At 36.5% G+C, this 25,804-nt stretch overlaps 2 protein-coding genes across 3 annotated transcripts; one reads left to right on the top strand and one right to left on the bottom strand.

The window, feature by feature from the left end:
- Positions 1 to 7,993: 7,993 nt before the first annotated feature.
- Positions 7,994 to 14,824, top strand: LOC110051078 (beta-1 adrenergic receptor-like). Of its 2 annotated transcripts, XM_089283383.1 has the most exons (3): positions 7,994 to 8,286; positions 10,579 to 10,877; positions 11,226 to 14,824. In XM_089283383.1, exons 2-3 carry the CDS (start codon positions 10,581 to 10,583, stop codon positions 12,015 to 12,017), a joined length of 1,089 nt encoding a protein of 362 aa, XP_089139509.1. In that variant the 5' UTR covers positions 7,994 to 8,286; positions 10,579 to 10,580; the 3' UTR covers positions 12,018 to 14,824. The 2 variants fall into 2 exon arrangements, with proteins under 2 accessions (XP_089139509.1, XP_020612708.2); XM_020757049.2 differs by lacking the exon at positions 7,994 to 8,286 and having other exon boundaries at positions 10,275 to 10,877.
- Positions 14,825 to 16,742: 1,918 nt separating this feature from the next.
- On the bottom strand, positions 16,743 to 18,041 carry LOC110051099 (somatostatin receptor type 4-like). Its single transcript, XM_020757076.2, has one exon. The coding sequence runs from the start codon at positions 17,999 to 18,001 to the stop codon at positions 16,865 to 16,867; it is 1,137 nt and encodes a 378-aa protein (XP_020612735.2). The 5' UTR covers positions 18,002 to 18,041; the 3' UTR covers positions 16,743 to 16,864.
- Positions 18,042 to 25,804: the final 7,763 nt, after the last annotated feature.

Raw genomic sequence — 25,804 nt, 5'->3', positions numbered from 1 at the left:
AATCTTTAAAATCTTTAAAATTTCTATGAACTTTGGTGGAGCATTTTTGTTCATTTTTCTGTGGATCTTCAGTGCCTGTATGATGTTCTTGTGATGTTCGTGTTGTTCCCACCGACGCAAAGCAGTCGATAAATCATAACACAAAAACATTTAAAGTAAACGTTACCAATTGATCACTATTCCTCCAATCGGTTCTTCTTTGTAGACTTTCCGGATTTCCGCTTTTCCTCCTCTTAAACGTCTTTAAAGTCCTTTGGGGCAAAATAAAAATACCTTGCTCTGAATGAAATAAACACAACATTTAGTCGCATGTGCTATTTTGCCGTTTGGTGAAATTCATGTTTTCAGTAGACGTAAGATATAGTTTGCCCTAAAATGGAAGAAACTAAACTAATTACAAAATAACTACCACCACATTCCTATTTTTCTATCAAGTACGTGAGCGTAAATCACATCACAGCTGGGGAATAAATCCTGTATTTTATATGGCCTAATAAGTATATCATATCCGTGTCTCTTTGTACCTTCTCCCCTAAGTATTGAGAAGGAAATGGAGGATGAATTAAATTGAACAAAAAAAACACCGTCAATTGAAAATAAATCCTGTCCATACAGTTATTCAAATTCAATAAATATGTTCGCGGGCAATGAGAAAATAAATACAAAACATGAGAATCGGGAACATAGAAGGCTGCAGTAGTTTGTACGCAAGTAAAATAACATTGAACCAAAAACCATTTCATACGCAAAATTGAAGGTTTTGTTAACGTGAATTGCTATCATTTTCAAATTAGCATAAATTTCGATCTGTATAATAAAACCATCGGAAGACACTTCAAGCTATTCATACAGTTATCTAGATAAAAATATGTCTTCTTTTCCATTACACGCTATCCTCAAGCATCTGAGTAAATCAAACCTCGCTTCTTTTGTCTTCAAGAAGAACTCAACTTTTCTTGTTAGCTTTTCAAACTAAATATGAAAATATAGCAATTTGCATATCATTAAATGTATATTTTTTACTCATATTTTTTTACGTTTGCGATATCATGCGAGACAATTCATACAGCACGTACATGCAATTTCAAATCCAAGATCAATTATCGAGTATCTCTTTAATCGATTTACTAGGGATTTATTACCATATTGCTCTGGAACATTAAGTGCAGGAAAGCCATCCTAAGATTTCATATTAACCCCTCGGGCAGACATTTAACAAGGCACGAAATATTACAAAGCACAATAAAAAAAACTCCTGTTTCTGCTGCGCAAAACTAAAAAGACATAATTTGTGCTTTCTCTATCTTGCTGAGAATCACCACAACATACAGGAACAATTTATAGTGCAGTTCTCAAGAATTTTGCCATTAAAGCTCATCATGAGAAATACGAAATCCTAGGAAAGTCGTGAAGCTTTTATATTTTACAACAGCATTTTTACCACATTTGCTTCTTTCTACGTTTAGGCTGCATCTGGCAATTGCATATTTCAATTATTTCCAAATATTGCATATTTCAAAGAGAGATTGATGAATCTTCAATTGAATAACAATTGCCCATAATGTTCTCCTTTGGTTTCTCAAACTCATTAAGTATTCATGCAGCTCTTACCCAACCAGAGCATCTTATTCTGGTCAGGTGGATGGGTTTAGAAACCCATTGAAAAACGAGGTGAAAACCACGGCGTGTTTGGAAATAATTTCAAACACGGATGTAAATTTTCTTAATCTGCTTACTGAAAAAACTTTAAACCTAAATTATTTACTGCTGACGTTACATGTAACGGTACAGTTGTTAAACTCCCCAAAACAGACAGGGCCGTTCTTTTTCTAAATTTAAATTCTCGCTCAATAGTGGCGACCTCGTCTTTTGGTTCGCCTTCAACCTTGCCGTACACTTCCGATTTAAAATGGCGTTAACGTTAGAAATTCCCAGTTCTAAGGCGTACTAATTTACTATCTACCCCTGCATTTAACAGACTAAACGCACACGTTACCTCGGAATAGGGCTGGCCACACACTTTTCCTCTTCCTCGCGAGTTTTAGGAGGTCTAAATCTGCACTCTGCCATTTGCTTTGCGAAGCAACGTGTTCGCTCAGAACTGACAAACAGCTAGATAACAACGTGACATTGATGAATATTCAAAAATTGTCTCAGAGCAGCAATTAGGTAATAGAATCACATTTCACGTCTCAAATATAATATTGTAATTGAGAAACTTATTCAAATGACAATTTAAACTAATTTTCTTTGTTGGAGAAGTAATTTCAAAAACTCGTGCTTCGGGTTTCATCAGGTTTCCAAACGCTCGAAAACAATAAAATCACTCAGCCTGCGGCCTCGTGGTTTCAAATGTTTCTCGCGTTTGGAAACCTGACGAAACCCTGGCACTCGTTTTTGAAATAGTAATTAAAATGTCTATTAACAAAGTTAAAAAATTAAATACTAAAAAAGGGAAAAACTAAAGTTTCGACTTAATTAAGTCATTTTCAGGGTACAGCCCAAGTTTCATTGCAGAACAAACTGTTATTATTTTATCGTTACGACACAGAATTCATTGGTTTGGTACCAGAAATGAGTAGCAACCTTTTAGCTCCAGGAGTTATATGTCTGACCTTCAGCTGCAAGCATCTGTTGTAAATTTAATACGTTTTATGTCTTTTCTTTTCTGTTTATGCAGTACAAATTCTACGGCAATTAGCAAGCATGCGCACAAGTAGTATTGAGAGTTTGGCACTGTTAACTGAGGTAGTCCTTTATTAAGTCAAAAAGCTGGATAAATACAACTTCAGCTTCAGACTTATTTTGTAGGCTTTTTTTGCCTTATTTCATTATAGTTTCTACTCCAGGACCCCTTTGATAACAGCGTTTAATACACTGTTGGGTCATACTGTTAAAATATCCCTTTTTACTATTATAACGCGGAAAAAAGATGGCGAAAAAAAATGGCGGAAAAAAAATGGCGGATGCACATTTTACCACAATACCTTAGAAACCTAATAAAACCAAAAGAGTATGATAATCTCTTGATACAGCCCATCAAGGGGAAGTAAAGACATATTTTGGCAATATTTTCCACTGCTCTAATAACATTTTGTTCCCTACGTTTGAAGATTATTAAACTTTTCTGGACGTTTTTATGTGCTTTTTAGGGTTTCCGTGCGTGTGCTTAGAGTTATAGGTAAATGTACCAGCCGTCATCTTTTATCGGAGGATTGCAAGTAGATGTGGATTCGAAAAGGTATCATTGGCGTAAGTCTGAGCCAATTAGATCTTTCCGCTTAGGTTTTTAGGGGTTTGACTCTAGGGGTGTTGTTCATTACGCTAAAAACTCCGGAAATTTCGGTTGAACGTCAAATAGAACAGTAATTTCTAGAAAATCCGTTCGGAAATTATAAACTACTTCCAGAGGTAGTCCCTTTTTTCCGTTGGGCACAGAGCGGCGGAAATTTCCTTACCACTTGCTACATTCTCGGTTTCCAGTCTCTCATCAGCTGAAAGCAATTACGCGAAATCGAATTGTAAATGGCAAGCGCCATCTCGTTCGGTTGGTTTGCTGATTTTGGAAAAACCCTTACCATTATTCAATGGTCATCCCAACCGGTTTATTCTGCCAAATTGCAAGCACCCCTAGACTTTTTCTAGAAAACAACGCGTGCATTTGGAAGTTATGTGGCAGTTAAGATCTATTTATAAAGAATACTTTTCCTTCTTTGATTACAGTATTTCCAGGTTTTGCTTCCTATTTATTTGAAAACGTTAAAATTAGAGATAGTCATTTCTTACAATGGATCGACTAGAAACTTATGACTCACACGGTTAGATAAATATTTAACATAGAAACATCTCGCTTGTGATTACTCAAATTGTTCTAAAGAACCAAACACTTGATGATATTGCACTTCTAATCTTAACGCTGAAATGGCCAGATAAGAAGCTGAGTTGTCCGGCCTTTTATTTTTTCCACGGTATAAATGCTAGTTGATGTGTTCTTTTCTGTTCAAGTCTATAAAAGTCGTTCAGTTTTAGTTGTATAAAACACAGTACCTTGATAGGATTTGAAACCCATCAAGATCTGACTACCGGTTAAGTGAGCGACTTGCTTACGGTCAAAACGGTAAGATTTTCAGCTTCATTTTGAATGCTGTGAAAGATGCCGAGTAATGATATCCTTTCCATCAGGTTTTTTTGAAGCGTCGACATGAAAAGGTGCCGATTTCTAAATCAATTTACTCGGCGAAGATCAGTTCCGGGCTCAATTTTGCTATCACTTCAAGGAAATTTAATTTCTAGTGTTTACTTTGTTTTAGGTCGTTTGTTCATTGTTCCACTCTCCAGGAGTTGTGTTAATTTCAAAGTTTTAAACTCTTGTACATGTAAGGATGAAGCTATGGAAGTGCCATCTTTTTCACTGACCTAAAAATATTCAAAGAGCAGTGAACAATCATTTAAAAGATGTCAGATACAGCGGTCATTTTTATTTGTGCTGTTATAAACTAAAAATCACATTAAAATCAAAGTAAACGTCGAAAACCAACAAAGAGGTAATAATAAGTTAAAGTGAATGAAAGGTTAGGATAGAAGAAGGTTAAAATGTGCCATGAAGGAAAGTTTCCAAATTCAAAATAGGACTACAACACACCTTCCATGGTGCTGGTTGTGTTTGTCGTGTCTTCGTTTGTTCATACGTGCTCCTCTTATCCATCCGGGAGACAACAAAAATAAACATAACGCATATACTGACTTGGAGCTTCTTATAACTAGTATCTGATATATGAAGGTGATAGATTATGGAATTTCCCCAAATCTCTTTGCAATTATTGATGGAATTAAGCAAACACGTGTTGTAATGCACTGAGCAGCACGTAGGCGGCCGTGTTGGCAAACTGGTGTAATTTTACACACTTTTAGCGATACTGGCAAATGTGGTACCTTCTATACACTTTTACCACAATTTGTAAGTACAAAGTCTACAGTGAGATAGCTTCCTTAATGGGTAATCGATAGAACCTTACATTGCGGCGAGAAACTTGACAAACGTTCATATAGGGACGTGGTCACAACCCAGAGTCTAAATCCAAAAAATCAGATTAAAAAAAATACTGCACCATCACGTTTCTGAAGAGAAGAAACTGGAGTCATTTTAGCGAAACTACCGTTTCTATGCCTTTGTACAGCTTATAGTTAATATCTAACACCTTCCAAAATACTTCTCTCAACACGAATCCAGTGTTTTTACACGAGTTAATTCCTAAATCATACATTATTTACAATATCTGTAACGGCATCATTCAACTAACACACTAGGTCCCTGCATTGTCACACGCTTAAAAATACCTCGGCGTATCTTAAAAACGTTTAACAAAACATCACTTTTTAAAGAATATTTATAAGGATGCGAATACTATGTTATTTTATATCTAGTCTCTATATGGATATAAGGATATATAATATATATGGATATATAATTACATGTACATCTACAGAAATAATTATATCTCTACTCTAGGTAATAAGGTGCTGAAATAAGAAGTTCATGAATTAATAAGTTGATTAATTATCAATACCTGTTTTATTTGGTGTTCCGTGTGTCATTGTAGAAAAAGTTGTGCTGATAAGCTTTTAGCCGATTAGTTTTTGCACTGAAGTGGATCCCTGTTATATAATACTGATTTCCATGTGTTGAAGTCGGCTCATGAAAAGTTTAAGGTGTTTAAGAGTCGATCTTTTCGTCGGAAAATAATGCAAAAATTAGATTCATTTTCTTTGGAAAGCTGCGGTGCAATAAGCCGCGGATGTGAAATCCACAGATCTTAGAATGCCGAAATGCATCGGAGAATTGTAAAAAGCCTACTGAATTATGCGATTCCTACGTTTTTCAGCTCCCTGTGTCAATTTTGAGCATAAAATGTATTTTGATATAGGCAATAACATTTATAATTTTTGATGAAGAAAACTACAAAGTGTAACTAAATATCATTTACATTTCGTGCAGAGAACCCAAGGAAACTTTCCGACAAATTAATGCTTTCTATTGTTTCATGACCTTTTTGGTCTAAGCGTAAATTGCTCATCAACTTGCCTTAACGTCATACAATTGATTCAAAATATGAAGACACACAAACCCATTTTGCTTATTAAGAACCTTAACACGCATTAATATTAGTCTCCGGTTTTGCAGTTTTTGGGGAACAGCGACACATCGCCATTTTAAACTGGAATGTCATAATGATCACTTTCGATAATAAAGGGAGAATCTGAATTTTGATAGTCTCACCCAACCAGTTATTTTCCTTTACTGCTTTTTCTCGCATTATTTTCGTGATTCTATTGAGTTATAGAGTTATACGTTATTGAGTTAAATCCCAGTCGGTACGTCTGTATATCTTGATTATTACTTCCCAATTCTACTGTGCATGCTGGACATTTTTCCTTTACACGATCAGTATACAGCATGGTTAAAAACGTTCGCTAACAAAAACAGTTGATATGTGTACGCTGATTCGGTAGTTTTAATAGAACCCCATGACTTGCCTGAATTATTCACCTTAGGATACGGAGTGGTAAAGTAAGTCATTAGTCCCCTAGTAGCCTGAAAATAACTCTTACATGTAATGCTAGTTACATACAACATAAAAAACCCAAAATATCCTTAACAAAAAAACCCGCGAGGGCACGGAAAACAGAAGATTTCTTGAAGTGATGCATTATCTATAGAACTTTGTTTCAATGGTGGATATATATTAAATTTCCATTTTCATTATCCACGCTGTGGGTGAGTGCAAAGAAACCCAATTTATACCGCAGAAAAATGAAGTTAATCAGTATTGTATACAAGAGTGAATGAAAAACTCTGTAGTCTGGTGAAAAAAGCAAAAGACTGTTTCAAAAGGTATATGTTTACAATCCTATGTTTTTTCTCTAATATTTGACTGCTTCCACAGGTATAAATTTCTTGTATAATGAATATAAATCCAGAGAATCAAAATTTTTGAGTTGAGACTTTCAAACCTTCAGTACACGTATTTAATAGTTTTGTTTAATAGCTTTGCCAGCACTCAAAGTATACTTTGAAAGAGAACTCAGTGCAGTAGACGATATATTGCCAGAACGTGATCTTTTAGGCATTATGTCTCGCTCGACCATAAAACATTAGCCTGTCATCAACTAAATTATGTTAGTGCGAGGCAAGGGGGTAACCGTAGTAGAAAAACCAGGAAATTACGCCAACTTTTTTGAAATCAGGTCGGCTTTGCGTTTCGCATTATTCTAAATATATGGATATTTCATTGAACGCAATCCTCATCGAGATGCGCAACGACTTTCATTTCTACCAAACGCCTTGGCTTTTCCATAATTTCTGCATCGATTATTCATTATTCAAGATGAATAAAGATCAGGACATTTATGTAGTCATGTCGGCAGCTCCGAGCGCTTTCTTCTGCACGAAAATTAGGACAACAGTCACAACAGGGTTGCGAGTGAAAGCATTTCAAGGGATGACACTCTAAATGAACATAAAAGCCAATTTTGAACATTTTTTCATTGGGGACAATATTTATTGTGCGAAAAGAACAGAAAAGACCCCTGAAGTGTTTCAAACGAAATTCTAATGTTAATAGTAATGTTTTTCTTCGAGAAGAATGAAATCTTAAAGGTAAAATGGATTTTTGCAAAGTTTCCGGGTAGCTGCTGTGTGATTGAATCAAATTGCAATAATCAAATTAACTAAAATGTGAAGTAATTTCTCCCAAGGTTTCACCGTAATGTGGGAAATTTTCTTAGATGAGCTTTCACTGCGTTATTCTCTCCGTGTAAAAAATATTTTTGTATTTATTCTTAAACATGGAGCTTTTAAAGCATATACGTAATGCTTTTTTTGGTTTTCGTAATGTCTTGAATACGCTTACATGTGTACAATAAAAATCACATTTTAATTCCCATTACATGTTTGGCCCATTACTAAGATTACTGTAATTTGATTGGCTGGGGGAATTTCTATAATCGTGGGCTGATATGCAGACGCCAATGGAAAATCTCAATAGATTTTTAGACCCATCAAAACCATTCTTTTTTCATTCAGTCTATTTTGATAATTAACAAGTTATTTTTAACTCCGCGGAAAAATAGGGTTGGTAGTGAGAGTGATTATCACGAACGCGAAAAATAATATATGTAACATTTCGTGAACTCGGACTTAAATTTTCGTGCTTGTAAAGTGAGCTTTAAAATTCGTTCCGCTTTGACCTTCAACAACACGTAAGTGGATAGACCCTAGTATACGAGGTAAGCTTTCAAGTTAATTTTGTGACTGGTATTCAGAGAAAAGTATAGCGCATTAAGATTCCTAAAACCCAAGCAAAGACGATATTCTTTCATCCTAGGTGTTTGTTGCAGGTGGCGGTTGCAAGGGTCGGTACAGAGCTATGAGAATTTTTTTCTTTACAATTTAGTTAGATTCTAAAAAAACGAAAAAAAAAGTAGGAACTAGTTAGCTGAGGTGGTTATCACCTCAAATGAAACGTATATAAACAATAAAACTGAACTGAGTATTCTTCAGTAATCTCGAGGGCTTTTTGATAATTAAATAAATAAAATTACCGAAACTAAAATTCTGAGGATCATCAAAATTGCACTCGACAACCGACTACATGCAGTAAAAAATCTATTTGAAGAATATTTGTTTTATTAATTTTCAGGTCCTCTTAAGAATTTTTACACCAAACCCAATTTAAATTAACATTTCTTTCTTTCCACTATAGCTTATGAATAATTTTCTTTTATATCGGCTTTTTCTTAAACTGACTAAAGCTAAACCACACAAGGAATTAATGAGAAGGAAAAGCCGACAGAGGACAAAATGTTTACTAATTGTTCAGGTTAATGTAAGCGAACATTAAGTGATGACATTGAAATATTGAAAAACAGAAAAATGAGTAATAATTTCAAAGAACCTTACGAATGAACAAATATTTTTTTATGAGTTTAGTCAGCCAGCATCTTCGAGGACAACCGGAAAGAAACAACCTTCGTTCTCCCCGGATAGTTAGACAGGCAAACTGCTGAGTTCTCTTTGCTTAGTGGAGATGATTACGTAATCTTCTAGCGAATGAAGCAGGAACTGTAACAACTACTATTTAAGCCTTCAAGTCGAACAATATAGACTTCTCTTGCTGTATTAGAAATGCTTGATAACTTTTAGTTTAACTGTAAGAAATTACAGATAAAGCGCTCATTTATCACCACCTTTCCATTCTATTCCATTAGCTGTGATCGTAGGCGGATAAATCGTGGTTAAATGAGACGATACAAACGGAAGATTACGTAAGAGCATGAATCATAATATAAATGGAGCATAAAAATTGTATTATTGAGATGCCAAGAAGAGTTTCACAAAAAGATTATTTTCTTTTCGCTGAAAGGTGATTTTCCCATAATGACCACCAAATATTTGTTTTTGACCGCATTAGTGAGGCTAATGAATTGTTTGACTTGAAGACGCCACTTTAAGAGTTAATTATGTATTTGCACAGCATGCCATGTTCTCTAAATTCAAATTTATGGCGCATCTACCACAAGTAAGGTTTGTATTTTACAAGTAGTTCGTGTGACATTTTATTTTTTGTATATTCGTACTAAGATTTATTCGCTGAAAACCCGCGAATTACTTGTTTGAAACTGTTCTAAGCCAATCAAATTCTGCGTATGCCGTCTCTTAAGTGTAACGGAAAACGCGAAACGTTTCAAGAGGTTAGGTGCCAGTCAGACGCTATGAAGAATGCCTATATATTTTCTCGTGCTATTAATAGGTTATACAAACGCGGATAATACAAAATACAAATGTGAAACAGGACCCCCTAGTAAAAGGTGCTGGGATCTCTTGGAATAACAAATATTACTAAAATTTCCTAACAGATGGGGCGATCGATCAATTTGAAACTGAATGAAAGCAGTTTCGCACAAAAATTAATCTGTTCAGATCTTTTGAAATTTTCACGTGCCCTCTCACGCCTGCCAAGCCTGTCAGGTATCTCAGTTGAAAAAATGCTGGATTTTTTTGTCTGTGTTCCATATGTCAATAACCTTTTGAACATCTTAGCGCATTACATTCCCCTTCCCCTCCCCCCCTAACTAACTCTCGTGTGCATGGTCACACACCAGGATTTCGTCTATGAGTTGAAAAGTTAGAACCACCCTGTACAGCAAAATAAATAATACCACATGAACGTACTGCTTATTAGATCTGGGTTTCATCGGCAAGGGTTGAGGGTTAAGAACAGGTCATTTCCTAGTTGTCTTTTGTTCCTATGTCAAAACGAGTTTTTGTGCGAAACCATTCATATGAAAATTTGTTTCTCCCCATTCATGCAAAATCAAACTCATCTTCATATGAGAGGTTTTGCAACAGAACTCGCTTTGAAATAGACACACAGGGAAACTCTGAAATGACCATAGGATTCGTGAACATCTTATTTATCATGCTATTGACTTCGTGGACATCTTATTCAAGTAGAATTCGGATTGCCGGTAAAAACACTGACAGGAAAAATATCCGTTCTTATTACTTTGCATTTTCAGTTATGACAAGTTCCACACCAATCCCGGCAAACAACGAGACCAGCATGGAGGAGAAGTTTGAGAAGGAAACTATTCTTCTTTCCACCACTTTCCTCGTCATCATCATCGTCATGGCACTGTTCGGGAACGTTCTGGTAGTCGTCGCCTTTGCAGTTTTCCAGAAACTTCGGACCGTAACTAACTACTTCATAGTGTCACTTGCTGTTGCTGATATTCTGGTGGCAGGAGTATCCATGCCAGTGTGGGGCGCGTACCTCATCACCGGACCCAAGTGGATGTTCGATTTATGGGTCCAACAGGTATTTCATTAATTACAAATAATTTTAAATTTTACCTTCAATTTCTACGGAAATTCCGACGTACACTCTTTCAGGAATCATAGAGATTCTAGACTAAAGTTAGCCCACAGTCTAGAAAGTGGTCAGGCTTACTCCACCTAATCGCGCACTGAACTATTGAAACATCACTTCAAAGACAACCTCTCTTCAATGGTTAAATTATCTTTTCGCAAGGCTGATCGTTCTGGTGATGCACAACTGTACCAATTTGAAAAACTAGAGAATGAAACATTGGGAAAAAGCAATAGTATGTATAGACTCATGACTAAACTGAAGCTTGGTTCTTAGTTCTATTTCCTGTATTTTTAGGTGTGGAGCTGTGTAGACATCCTTTGTGGGGTGGCCTCCATCTTTCACCTCTGCTTCATCAGCCTTGAACGTTACGTATGCATTTCCTCTCCATTTACCTACCACGACAAGATGACAACCTCTAAGGCAGTCGTGGCCATTTTCGGCATATGGTCGTTCTCCATCTTCATGGCTGTGCTCAAGTTAATCATGTGGTCGATGCCTCCTCCAATCTACGAAATCGTCGTAAGCGTGTTATGTTTCTTCGTTCCACTGCTGATCATGCTGGTCTGTTACATGAAAATCTACATGGCGGCTCGTCATCAGATCAAGAAAATGATTCTAACGGTCCATGGAAGTCCGAAGAGATTCCTTCTGTCCAAAGAACTCAAGGCCGCAAAAACAGTTGGTGCCGTGATTGGCGCTTTTGTCATCTGCTGGGGCCCGTTCTTTGTCTTAAATCTCATCTACGGTCTATGCCAAAGTTGCTTACCCCTCCCCGAAGAGTCCGTTCTTGCGGCAAAATGGCTTCATTACGGTAACAGCGTGCTCAACCCAATTATCTACGCCTGCATGAACAAGGACTTCAGGTCAGCCTTCAAGAAACTTCTCGCGTTTTCGTGCTTTTTCATTCCGGGCGTTCAAAGACAAGACATGACCTTGGAAAAGTCGTTTTACAGCGAGAGAAACTCCGTCAGATCACAGAGAGGAAGTTCTTCTCGAGGGGCCAATTCTCTGAAAGAAAACAGCTCTTTGCGTTCTCAAAAAGAGATGAATGGTTATCATTCATGCGAAAAGCCTCGCTTCGTGTAAGTGTCAGTCACTGTGGTATGTGTGGACATGCGACATATTGGATTACCGCTGATGACCTGCCAAGGACAATTGGGAGCCTGCGAATAGAGAGATTTTTTGTCAAGCTCCTCTCTCCTTGAAAACGGCACAAGTTGATGAACAGGATGCGTTACAAAAAACGCACAAAAACTCTGAACTTCACACGTTCATCGATCTATACATTCTACGTACGCAGTCCATGTCAGTAGTCCGAAGATTAGACAACCGAATATACTACATGTATTCAACGTTTAGGAAACGTGTGATCTAAAGTAGTATTAATCCAATAGCCAAACTCGTTACAAAACGCCTAAACGCGCTCTAAGTTCACAATTCAGCCTCCGTTGAGTGATGGATCATGGTGTATCATGTAAAGCAAACCTCGAAGCCACCAGCAACCATATCCTTCATACTGTTAGACTTAAATAAGCCACACTAATTAAAAATTAGATTATGAGCTCGAGATTTCTATGAGGGGATAGTTGATGAGGCCGAAGACCGAATCAACTATCGCCTCATAGTATAAAGAGCGAATATTCTAATTGTTTTAGTAGAATTCTAACTGAAATTTCATTTAAATGACGATTCCAATTCTACTTCAGACCTCAAAACAAATAAGAATTCCGTAGTCCGAGATGTATACTCTAGAATATATTGGGTAGAAAAATGCCCAGGAATTTTCTTTTTCTTTTTTTGTTTTTTAGGGGGATTGGTAATTTTGGTGTTTTAGGGGCTAATTATCTTAAGGGGTATGAAATGGTTTTTTAAGAGGCGGTATTTTTGTGTTCGGGTTAAAACGTATTTAATCAGAAGAAAGATGAACGTGAAAGCACAAAAAGGGAAGCTTAACCACCGGAAAATATATTTATCACTTGAGAGATATCATCGTCAGGTTGGTTGGGCCAAATATCGCGTTTGAACCATTTCGCGCGAGTGAAAAATATTTGGTGGCTGAAAATACTTATAATGCTCGACAGTTAAATACAGGGTGGGAGATGAATGTCGACCTATCAATGGTTTAAATTTATCAAGGGATGTTCCATGGGCCGGGACGTGGTGGGGGTCAGTAACCTGCAGCTTGCTCGAGTCGCACTGAGGAATGTTGGCCCTCGGTCGTTTTTGTGCGGACCTGGCGGCGCTCGGTCCGTACTACCATAACCTCTGGCCAATATTTCCCAGTACGGCCCTCGCTCTCGGTTAGTAACAGATTATTATTCTTTTCTCAAGCATCTGAGCGGGCCGGAATCCTAAATCCTCGTATTTGATTGGCTAATCATACGCACGTGACCGGTACGGCCCACGGGCCGGATTTTTTTCCCGCTGCCTAAATTTCGCTCCCAAAAGTTAGCGGTAATCGTCAATCTTTTGCCTTTTTTACACATCCATCGACGATTAGTCAACGCAAGTTTATCTCTGTTCACTTTAAAATGGCAAGGAAAGTCACCATAAGTAAGTTCAATTGAGTGTTTTGAAGTTGTGAGAGTTTGCTTAATTGTTTGTAGCTTGGAGCTGTAATGGCGCGTAATCCTGTGTTTCTCTTGCTGTAAAATTTGAGTCAATTTCAATCGAGTTTACCTCTCTGATCGTGGCTGTATTTAGAAGAATTTCTGTGGAATACACTTACTGAATTTCCTCGCTTTCTGCCGTTCAATTTACCGTAGAAAAGTGACGAAGTGATTTCAAAAGCAACGACTGACAGAAATTGTTTTTGTAGTAAAACATTAAACTTTGCACGAAATTTCACACCGCAAAAACAATTTTGAAGAACTTAACTGGTGAAATAAATGCAACTAACACAAAGTAGTTCGAAAAAAATCTGTTTTTAATACAGCTTTCTTTGTCTACTATCTGAGTTACTCGCTCGTTGCCGAGACTTTTTACAAATCGTTAGTAGACGGCGCGCAAGCCGATTCAATGACAAGAGTTGCGTAAACAAACCCATTTGTAATCTGTAAAACTAATTTACTGCAGGAAAAAAATTAACATGTTATTTGCCGGCTTACGATCGGTCCGTATGGTAAAAACTGTGACCTCGGGTTTGAAAATGCTGCCCGAGACCGCAGGCCGAGGGCAGCATTTTCAAGACCTCGGTCACAGTTTTTCACCATACGGACCTCCCAGCCGGCAAATAACAGATATATATTTTGCACCTTCTCTGATCTAATATGGTAAAATGGCGCAATACTGAGAATAAAATAGCATACATTGTTATATAGCAGGAATTTAATTGAGTCCAACGCGCGCTCTTATTGGTTGATTTATGGTCACGTAGTAATGGCTAAATCTAAATATCACCCCGGTGGGCAAAAATTACGCAATGTTTGTACAATTTCCCACTAACCAGAGTTTACTTTGACTTCTTCTTGCCTTATTACTTTACACTATGTTTACACTAAATTCAAGCCATAAAACAAAACACTTAATTACTCCTCCCTTGGGAAACAGTTTTATTTTCCCGAGAATTTGGATGTTTTAATTCCTCGACTTCGTCTCGGGAAACATCGAAATTCTCGGGAAAAAACCGAACTATTTCCCTAGGGACCAGTGGTTACGCGTATATTATTGTCTTTGTATCAAAGTGTGGACACAAGACACAATATTATCAAACACGAAAATTCTGACCAATTGCCTTTTATTACTGTAAAAGTATATTTATAGCTCTCTGTTGACTATTACACTCTACTGTTAAATCATATGTTATGCACCTGTCCCAAGTGATGTAATGATTGTACATACACAGCGTACCTAAAACAAAACCTAAAATAAAAACATCTCTAAGTACAGATGTATGTATTTGGTTACTTTAAGAGTCACTTATGATCAACCTACAGATTATTCACTAATCTGCTAACAGATTGGTGAATTATTCGTACTTTGCGCACGCAATTCCAAGACCAATGTCACGGACAGCGAAGCAAGAACATGGCTTGTCAAAATTAAACTGTGTTCGGTGCGATAATGAGTTTGTCGTTATTTTCTTTAAAACAATACATAAGAAAACAATTATTAGATTCGGTTTTGTGATACTCGAAATAACCAAGATCTCGGTTTGTGTTATCAGCTTCAACCTTCGGCTCCGGCTGATAACACTTACCTCGACCTTGATTATTCTGGATGTCACAAAAACCTCATCCAATAATTGTTTATAATTGAGATATACAATCATACACTTAGATCATAAAATATCTCTACAATAAACACACACGACATGGTTATTATCGAGTAAAAGTCAATATAGAAAATAGAAGACGAATATAAAACGGGTTTGGAAACCGAGAACTTTTAGCAAGACCTTGAAGCAACTTTGGAAACGCAGTCCGCTAGCGGATGTTTCCACGTTACATCTACTCTCCCAAATTTCTCATTAGTAATAACCTTATTAGCCACACTTCCCATGGCTAAATGTAATGCTATAAAACTGATTTGTCCAAGATTTCTTTGAGGTGATAATAAGTGAAGTATAAAGGCTGAATCATCTTTCACCTTGCAGAAATTGTAGCAAAAAACCAGTATCATTCTGACTTAGTTACCTTCAAATTTCTCATTATAATGGCTAACTAATGTTTTTTCTACATAGTTATAAACTTTACACTTAATTCGCTTTGTTTAGCTTTGTACCCACGCTCATCAGTGTTTCAACAAGTTTGAGCTGTTTAAGCCGGGAAAAGGTAAATGTTCTTTTTGTAGTTTTCTTAACAATTTAATCTTTTAGACATACAAATTTCCAAGGTCAGCTATCAACCCATGGGCAGATAGTCTCTCCACCGATGAACACCATCGCGTCACGTGATCAATTTAAACCAATAAAAATCGGAAAATATTAGCGGTGAACTGTATCTGCCCATCCAAGGAAAATACCCGGATGGATAGTACCTTGTCCGTGAAAATTGTTCTGTAAACAAGCGGTTTTGTAGAAAAAAAGAAAGATTGATTAATCAGTATTGAGTGGGTTTTTGTCTAATTTCTTTTTCGAATTTTACATTTAACTTTCATGCCTTTCATCTAAAAAATTGGAAAGTAATTCAATACGGTTTTTAACCTGGCGCGCAGAAGAAAATTTAGTATTGAATATTATTATATAAACACTAGTGAAATGCCAGATTTTCTAAAAACAAGCATATTTGCCCTCTAAGTTTCGCTTGTCGACAATTATTTATTTTAATAACATCAAATTCCCGGGGACAACTATCAGCCGATGGTTCCTCGACAGGAACACTTTATTGTTTAAATGGTGTTTCTTCGACGATGAACACTATCGCGTCATGTAATCAAATTAAACCAATAAGAATTGGAGAAAATTTCGTGTTGAACTATACCCATGATAGTGCCCGGACAAGATTGCACCACGTGATCAGTTTTGACCAATGACGACAGTGTAAAAATTCAGTGGTGAACTTCAATGGCATATATTGCCAATCAGATTGCAGCAGGCTTTTGATTTGGACAACTACCCTTTATAATGTCCAGTAGTAAAACATTTTTACAACTCGCCACTAATTTCTGTCAGCGATGGTGAACTCAGCTGCCCATCAGATTTGACTATTCGTTCATAGAAAACAAAGGCTTGGAGTATACTCGTTAAGTAAGAACACAGGATTCTTAGTTTTTTAGTTCTTGAATATACCACTTTAACAGATCTGATCTGTAAAACACTTTGCCTCGGATGAACGTTTATTTTGTAAGTGACAGAGTTCCTGTTTTGATCACTTTTGTGACTAGGTGTCACATAATGCCTCTCCAGAGCGCTTCCAATCTTCTCTGTCTGATTTCGTACTTCCGTCCATCTTCCGTGTCAGATTACACTAGAAATGTTCCGCTGAATGGTCGTTTTATTCATGGAAATCAACTTCTGATTTCTTTGCAACATCCTCCGGCGCAGCAGGGCCCACGTGAGCGGTCTCCGTTTGGCAGTCCAGTGTCCAGGCCCTTCGAGAGGAAGGCGTACTTAACGTCGACGCACGCGACCTCACCTGCCGAAACCACGAGCATGCAAACAAAATGTTCTTGAATTCGCGTCTATAATTTTCGCTGAACAGTGCATACAGTACGGGCGTCAATGCGCAGTTAAAATGAGCGAAAAGGAGTCTGAGATACAGAACGTTGCACGAAATGGCAACGTTATAAGATTCCATAACAGCCACGATAAAGTAGAGGATCCAGCAGAGGATAAAAGCGGTGATCACCACGAGCACCATGCGGGACACTTTCTTGTTCACCTCAGTGGGCTGTACAGCTTCGGCCGTCACTCTATTCCCAGGCCTTCCTCTCCTCTTCAGTGTAAAGATCGTGCCTGAGTATAAAGCGATCATCACTCCTAAGGGCGTGGCATACATGCCAATCAAGTTGAATTTGTGGTACACCACGGACACACCCGACCAGAGCATCGTATCTAAGGACAGCTTACAGTACGTTTTTCCACAGCTCACAGCTGTAGTGTTAGCAACGAGTATCGGGACCCTGATCATCGATGAAAGGAACCATGTCAAGGCAATGAGATGACGGGCGGCTTTGGTGTTTTTAGTCAACGATTGCAAGGGGCGAATGACTGCCAGAAATCGCTCACCGCTGATACACACTGCTGAGAAAATAGAGACGCTGACCGAAGTTTCATGAATGAAATAAACCAGTTTGCAAAACACTAGGCCGGCCACTCCTGTGGACAGCCATTCGTAGCCTGCAAGAAGGATAGAGACAACTCGTGGCATATAAACCAGTGTGATTAACAAATCGCTCAAAGCCATATTTACAATGAAGAAGTTCACAGCTTTGCGCATGGGGCGATTGTTGAAGACAACGGCCGTTACCAGGATGTTACCCACCACAGAGATAAGAATAATGAAAAAATATGGAAGCACTCTGGTTACTTTGATGGTTGTAGAATCCGCGTCGAAACAGGAACTTTCCACAAGATCGGCCACTTCGGCGGAGCAGCTGGTATTAGGTAAGTCATCACTATGATACGCCATACTTTCGATACCCGAGTGCACTATTGCAAACTCGTGATAGATCTGTAGATCTGTATCAAATAAAGACAAAATTTACAACAATTAAACCCAACAATGTCTACAACTACATCACCTTGTGTGGGGAAATATATTTTAAACACAGGTTTGCAATTCTTAATGGGGAGCTCTGTTGCAAGATAGAGGTGGCATTGAATATGGTGGCTCATACATCCAATGCTTATTCTAATTTCCAGATGTCTATTTCATTAAGCAAATAATATTTCAATGCATGAAATTTAACTCTTAATGCAGGATTTTCTCCTGTTAGTGCACAAATACAATATCTCAACGCACAAATGAAGATTTTTAGTGTACAAATAGAATTTTCCAGTGCACAAATCAGACATTTCTCTAGGAAAACCAAATTCTATATTCACGTACTTTTCGCCAGTGTGCAAATAAAGTTTTCTCATCGCGCAAATACAATTTCCCAGTGCACAAATAAAAAGTCTCATTCGTAGCACAAAGTGTTATGTACTCATGCAATTTGGTAATTTTGTGCACACAGTTGCAAGACATTTTTCGGCGCAAGACTGTTTTCCACTGGCAAGAAACTGGTTGGTTTTATTTTGCCGTATTATGAAGCCATCTTTCTTGCTCAGCAACTGCAACTATCTTTCATAACTCAGTGACTAAAAGCGTGTTTTATATCTGGTGTGAGACTAGATTTCATTTGCATTTAGAGACAATTTTCATTGCCAAATTTGGCCAGCTGTGGTGCAGACTTAAATATTTGCGCATTGGCTGAAAAATTAACTTTCGTGTCCTAAAATTCTACATTGAATATAAACACCACTGTAAAAGACCCGTACACCAACAAGCTTTTCGACATGTTTTAAAGAAGTAATCTGCATTTCTAACATAGAATCAGTCCCTTAATTTTAGTTGGAATAAATTTTCTTTGGGAGTCGCTTGCTTGGAGATTATTAATGGATATTTTAAGAAAACTTATGAGACACGAAGATACTTAAAAATTTAACAAAACTGAAATGACAGCGCGGTATAAATCATACTCGAAGAAGGAAAAAAAATTGGCAGGTCGTACAATAGAGAAAGAAAGCAAATATTGAGCATGCAACATAAGAAAGCTACTTGAGAAACATACTGTACCTTCAACTTGTCAAGAAATTTTTTGAAAATGTTCCAGGGAGTGAGCAACTTTCCAAAGGTTAGCATTGTTGCATTTAACAAAAATCGAACTCAACAAGATCACCGCACGTTTGGATTGTGTCTTTGAAAAAATTGAAATTGAAAAACTTTAAAATTGCAGCCGATTTTTAGACATGATGCTTGTTAGGAAGAAATTAACATAAAAGGCTATGAAGCAATAAAATGGCCGAAATTAATTTTAACGACTTGGAAAGTGATCAAAACCTCTCTCAAAACCATTAACATCGCAAAAAGCTTGACTGACGTAAGTACTGAACAATTAGAGTGGTGAATTATTAAACATACTTTCTTTAACAAGTTTCCTCCCACAGATAACGTACTGAAATATTATGTCACTACACGCAATATGCAATTGTTTGTTCATAAGTAAAAGTCTTTCAACCTTGAAAATTTTAGTTCTACTTATTTCACTAATACTAAGAAAGACTGTTCATAAGTTAAACAGGTTGGTTAAATTCAAAATATCAATTGGATTTAATTTCTGGCTTTCCTATTAGCTCTCTCTCCTTACATGACATCAGCTCATAGGAGACAGCTGCCTATGTTTAGTCTATCAGCGTGCAGTCCTTTTAAGATTTTGGTCTTCCTGAAAGTTTTTCAAAAGCTGACTAAACCATTTGCTATATTTGTCCGTCAAAATGCCAAAATTACTTAAACTGCGTGCTATATATAATTTGATACAAAAACATTTAACTTAAAAGGCTTGTAAAAGTACAACACAAGCGGCTGAGGGGACTGAATAACGATGGAAAGGAGCAAAGGACATTTAAGGGAAATGAGTGAATGAGTCAATCTTTTACTTCAGCTGTTGATTCTCGGCTCGCTTTTATTTCAGTACATCAATAGGGCTTTTAAACAGTTGATCATGTGACCAGCTCTCGTAAAATATGCTGTTGGAGCAAAATTAATTCAGGAAACGGAAATAGCATCTTGTAATTGGTCCGAACACCAGTTTTTAGACTATTACTGGCGTATTAGAAGACTTTGTACGGAGTTGAAAAAGCCTTGCAATCCAAGTACAATTTCTTTAAATAATCACGTCTAAAGGAGGATGAAATTGCACAACTTCAGTAAGAAATGGGAAGAAAGTGTGGAAATTAACCAGTAAACCGCTGGGCATAGATTTTCGGGCAGATTGAAAATCAAAAAATTAACAATGATTTGTTGGAAAAGCACCAGAGTGGCATCTTTCTAGGTTTCAAACGACCATAAAAATATTTACTTTTAAAATAAACATCTGAAAATTTGTACGCTTCCTAGTTTCTTTGCACTCTTTCCGTTTCTGATAAGTAAATTACTTTTGTGTCTAAACAAAGTAGCTCCTGTAGCCAAATGTTTCAAAAGACCCATTTGTAGTCTTGATGAAGACAGCCATGTAGTCGTAAAACCTTTACACTGACGATTAACTTCGCACTCTTTATTTACCTTGATCAACATCAAATTGATACATAGCTAACTGGTTAACTTACCCACCAACACAACCCAGCAGTTTCTCAGTAATAGACTACAACAACAACTTGACAAACTTAAACAACTGTTACCGACTAACTTACTTGACACTGTTATGACAATCGCCGACAGGCGAGCCGACAAAACCACAGACCGCGTTCGTACTGAACAAGAACGAAAACTGACAACACTTCAACACAATACACTTTACACGAGTCTTTCAGCCAATACCATCATGGCTATACTGACCAATCACGTTCAACGGACCAGACTTATAAGATCATCGACTGACAAACACTATTCACTTGACTCTGAAGATGACTTCTGCTCAGGTTGTCGAAACGTCAGTCACCAACAACAGTTCTTTTCAGAACTACACTCACCCGGACGATCACACTATACGAACTATCTAGAAAATTATAATTCGCTTCAATTGCCTCGCAGGGGGAATCAGATTTTCAGCAATAATAAAGTTATATTTGATCTCCCCGTATATTAACCTTTGTGGTTTGTCACAATTTTCTGAAACATATACTACTTCACATAAAATTGTGTAAGAAATATTCTGAATAAAAAATCTCGCCTATTTTCCTCACATACTGTTTCATTTAACTAACACGGTGAACAGAGGGGCCACAATTGTTATGCCTTTTTATACTATCACTTCGTTTAGGTCAAAATGAATCGTCTAGAACATCCAGTCTATTTATAATCTAAGAAAAATATAATAAAACAATTATTTCATTTGTCCTTGATGGACACGAGACGATTCGAATAAAAGTTACATCTGCAGGCCACCATTTTGATATTTACTATATCGTATCGTAGGCGGGCTCGTATAAGTATTGTTCAAATATCCTTAATAGAAGCCAAAAGTGCACATCCTTGTGTCTAAAAACATAATTCTGTATTTACTCCAACAAACTAGAACTGTATATATCTTTAGCTAGTGTAATTTAGGCAATGTTTTGTAAATTGTAAGATTGTCAATATGTTGTAAATTGTAAAATTTTAAAATTGAAAAAATAAACATAATTGTGTAACCGAAAAATAAACTGAGAAGGATTCTGAGATAAGCGTTCTTTTCGGCTAGAATGTATCATAACGTTACCACATTTCTATTGAATTATACACGTTGAAAGGAACATTCGTTCAGGTGATTCTAACCGTTAAGTTTTAAATTAAATCCATCAATCTTACTGCGTTAAAGTCTTTGACTTAATCGGGTGGTTAGCGACTTCCAGACTCAGAAATTTAACATGAAAAATGTCTCACGTTCAAGAAACCTCTTTAACAACAACTGGTCAGTATAGAACGCCTAAAATCAGGTATCATTGCCTTAGTTAATATGGTGTTGCTTATCACGAAACGTTTACAAAAATTTATTTGTGAAATGATTGCTCTTTTCAATTATTGCGCACTCGGCGATCAAGTTTATCATCGACTTCAAAACATACGAAACCTCACCGACTGAAAAGACCCACAATCTGGTCTATAAATCTTAATATTTTATAAAATGGCATGTTACTTCCAAACATACTACATTCATTCAAAATTTAAGTTTAAATGCTAAATATTGATATTCTTACCTGAAGCAGCGGTTAACATTAAAATATAGATGACTTTCGTCGATAACTTCATGTAGAGCCGAGGTTAACAAAGAATTGTTGGTAATTGACATCAATCATAGGTTACATGTAATGCTCTGCTTCCGGTAAAATTTTTTAGTGACAGCTTTTGCTGCAGATATGTGGATTTCCGAGATCTTATTTTTGTCTTTTGGGAAAAAATCCTTTCTCGAGGAAAAATAAATTTACTCAATTAAATTTCGTCTTGGAACAAATCAAATACAAGCTACAAAGACAAAATATTAAAAGAAGAAATTGCAATTTTTAGCAAAACAAAATAGCCCAGTGAGCAAGAAATTATTTGGGGAACTGAATATTATTGCTGAATGTAGTCTTGAAATTAGCGAAATGTGACTTCTTTATAAAATTTTATTGTCAAACCGAAGCACGAAACATTGCTTAGTAGTAAAGAAAGAGTTCAAAACAGAGAAATCGTTATCAATGACATAAAATCCAATTAACAGAGTACAACCTTGACTTATCGATTAAAAACATTCACAAGAGACATCTTAGTAGTCTGTAAGTCTGGGTATGTTATGTTTTTATTTTTCATGAATAAAGCATGGAGATATCATGCATTTAAAATTTTAAGGCCTATTTATATACTAAATTTGGTATCTAACTTGAATCACCGGTCAGCTTTGAAGTGTAGATAACTTTCGTCGATAACATTTATGTACACGGCAGAGGTTAACATTTAATTCTTCATAATTTACATCAAACATTGGTTAAATTTCTTTCCGGCAAAATCATTCTCTTTATTGGCAGCTATGCTGCAGATTTGCAGTTTTGAGACTTCGCGAGGTCTTATTTTTGCCTTTTGGAAAAAATAGTCTTTTTCCTGGAGAAGTTAATTTAATCATTTTTGCACGAACCAAACGCACGCCAGAGTGAAAATAAAGAGAATAAACTATTGTTTTGTATTAAAAAAACGTCGAAATTGGTACATCGTAGAAAGCACGCTGGGTGAGAAATTACTTCGAGAAATTTCTCAGTTGATTTTCAAGTGGAAAATTGCTAAACACTTAATAAGAAACATTTTGTCACGAGTAGCTTCAACTGAAATATTGCCTAGTTAGTAAGGAAAGACTTGAAAACAGAGAACGTGTCATTGCAATCGTTAATGACACAAAATACAATTAGCTCAAAGAGAGGTCGCAAGATATAATTGGTTGACACTATCTGGCAAAATTTACATAAAATTTTATAACATTAAGTTGGCTAAAGAAATGACACGTGGAAAGAAGAGAAGAGACACGTGGAATACATTCTGTATTAGCTTTTATAACTGGCCTTCAATTGTGTCACTATCTACGCGTCGAAAAAAGGAAAGGAAACTCAAAACCCTTCTCTGTCACTTGTGATAATAACTGAAAGAAACGATTGTTTTAGCAACAGCTACACCTAGACAGACACTTTGACTCTACCAAATGATTAAAAAATTAAAAAGAACCAATTAAAAGAACAACGCACAACAGGACTGGAGGTGGTGTACTTTTAATTTCCGGTCGATATGTTAATTGATCATGTTCACCAAAATAACAAGTTGGTTTTGCTTGCATTAAAACATCAGCAAACACGGATATTTGAGAATGGATAGAAGGAAAGTAATTGCACAAATTTCAACTTTACAGTATTAATTGCGATCTAGTTAGGAAAAAACAATGTTCGGAAAATTACAGAATTCAATATGGATCCGCCATATTTGTGTACCACTTTGCCAAACTAAGATAGAGACCAAAACGGGTTGGTAACAGGAAAAACAATCCTATTTCCACACGGTAAACGAGTTTAATTTTTATTTCAGAATGCCAACTCTGAATTGCATTTTTGAAAGTAATTAAAAGTGCAAAAATGTTTCTCTTTTCTGTAACATTTCAGATCATGTTTCTGAAAGAAAAATAAGTATTGAGACTGATGCAAAGGGTATCCTACAAGAACAGGCTTGCGGAATTTCGGAGACGGCATCAAATATTCGGTTTTCTTATTGATCACCCACTTCTCTTTCTCTTACTTTGTAAACATCTGAAAAAACTTTTAAGAGTTTTTAGCACATTGTTTGCCAAGTTTCATGAAATCACAAAAGATGTTGATAGTGTTTAAAGTGCCCACCCCACTTAAAATAAAATTCCAATAACTTTATTATGCTATCTTTGCGGTCTTTTCCCACGCTACAAAATTAAAAATCTCATTTCCAAGTTTCTTTGCTCCTCATCTAATATATGCCTCTTATTCATCTTGTACATACTTCATATACATCTTATTTACCAATTGCGAAGGGCGTATAGGGGAATATCGACCCAAGGGAAATATCGATTCTGGGGAATATCGACCCAAGGTTTGGAAGGTACGGACTGAGCGCAGCGAGTTCCGTGCAAATAAGACAAAATCAAAGACCGATAATCCTCCCATTACAGTCCCGAACAAGTTTGGTCAAAAGGGGATTATTAAACGAACGTACACGTATCTCCATAAGTATTGAAGAAAATGTTTCAAAACTGGGCATATATATATGTAATTTTAGCTTTAATCTTAGTAGTTTTATTTATAAACATATTGTAAAATTTATAAATTTGTATTTTTTATTTATTTTTAGCAGACCACAGTTTTATTTATAGAGTTGACAGAGTTACTCTGAAAAAAATAAAGGTTTTCGTACTTTACTTACTTACTAAAGACTTCTTGAGGTAAAATTCGAAAGCTCAATTCATCGCAAGGTTGGAAATTTTCAGAAATAATTCCACGTCGTTTTTAGTTTTTAGGTTTTTGGGAAGGTGTGCGTTTTAAATTAGATACGCTATCCACGTTAGGTTTGTTGAACTCTTTGCTTTGTCATATAACAAAATACTTAATTACTGATTTGTCCTTAGGGAAAGAATTATTAGTTTTTTTTTCTCTAAAATCTTAACCTAGCCCTCTGCTTTTCGTATCGGGGAAAAAACTTACAGTTTCTCTCGGAACCAGTCATACAGCGTTTGATATATCTTGTGCACTTATTCGTATAAATTTGAATAAAACGTTATTCTTTTTTATAGATTATAGACTCTAACAAGAGCTATTCACTTCAGCAACTATCCATATAAACTGGGCGTAACTTTTCCTGCCTATAGCATATTCACCTTAATCCAAAACTCACAGGCTCATAGACTTCTATCTCATTACACAAACCTATCTCCGTAACACAGTCATGCACATTTTCATTACCACACCTGGTTTAGAAGACGTTGCATACTGCTTCAATCTCTTGAACAACTTATCCACTTGTCTCCTGTGAGAGGCTGAGTGTTCGACCGATGTGAAAGGTCAAAGGGGGATTCTATTCCAGTTTGGAGAACTCAGCATTCTTTTCCAGGGTAAATTTTATTACTGGTCGTATAACATATTTCTCACTGTGTCTTCCAAATTCATCATTTACCATAATTTCGTTCATTCAAGGTGTTCATCAAAAATATCGCTTATTACAAATCCAATTTCTAAACTTGCAACTATTTTCGTCTCGTTCCATTAAAGCAGTTGA

This window comes from Orbicella faveolata, unplaced genomic scaffold, assembly GCF_042242905.1.
Source record: "Orbicella faveolata isolate gen_17 unplaced genomic scaffold, um_ofav_v1 contig_1, whole genome shotgun sequence".
In the NCBI taxonomy this organism is placed as follows: Eukaryota; Metazoa; Cnidaria; class Anthozoa; order Scleractinia; family Merulinidae; genus Orbicella; species Orbicella faveolata.
The sequence above is the reverse complement of the archived record's forward strand: the minus strand, read 5'-3'. Positions and strand labels throughout refer to the sequence as shown.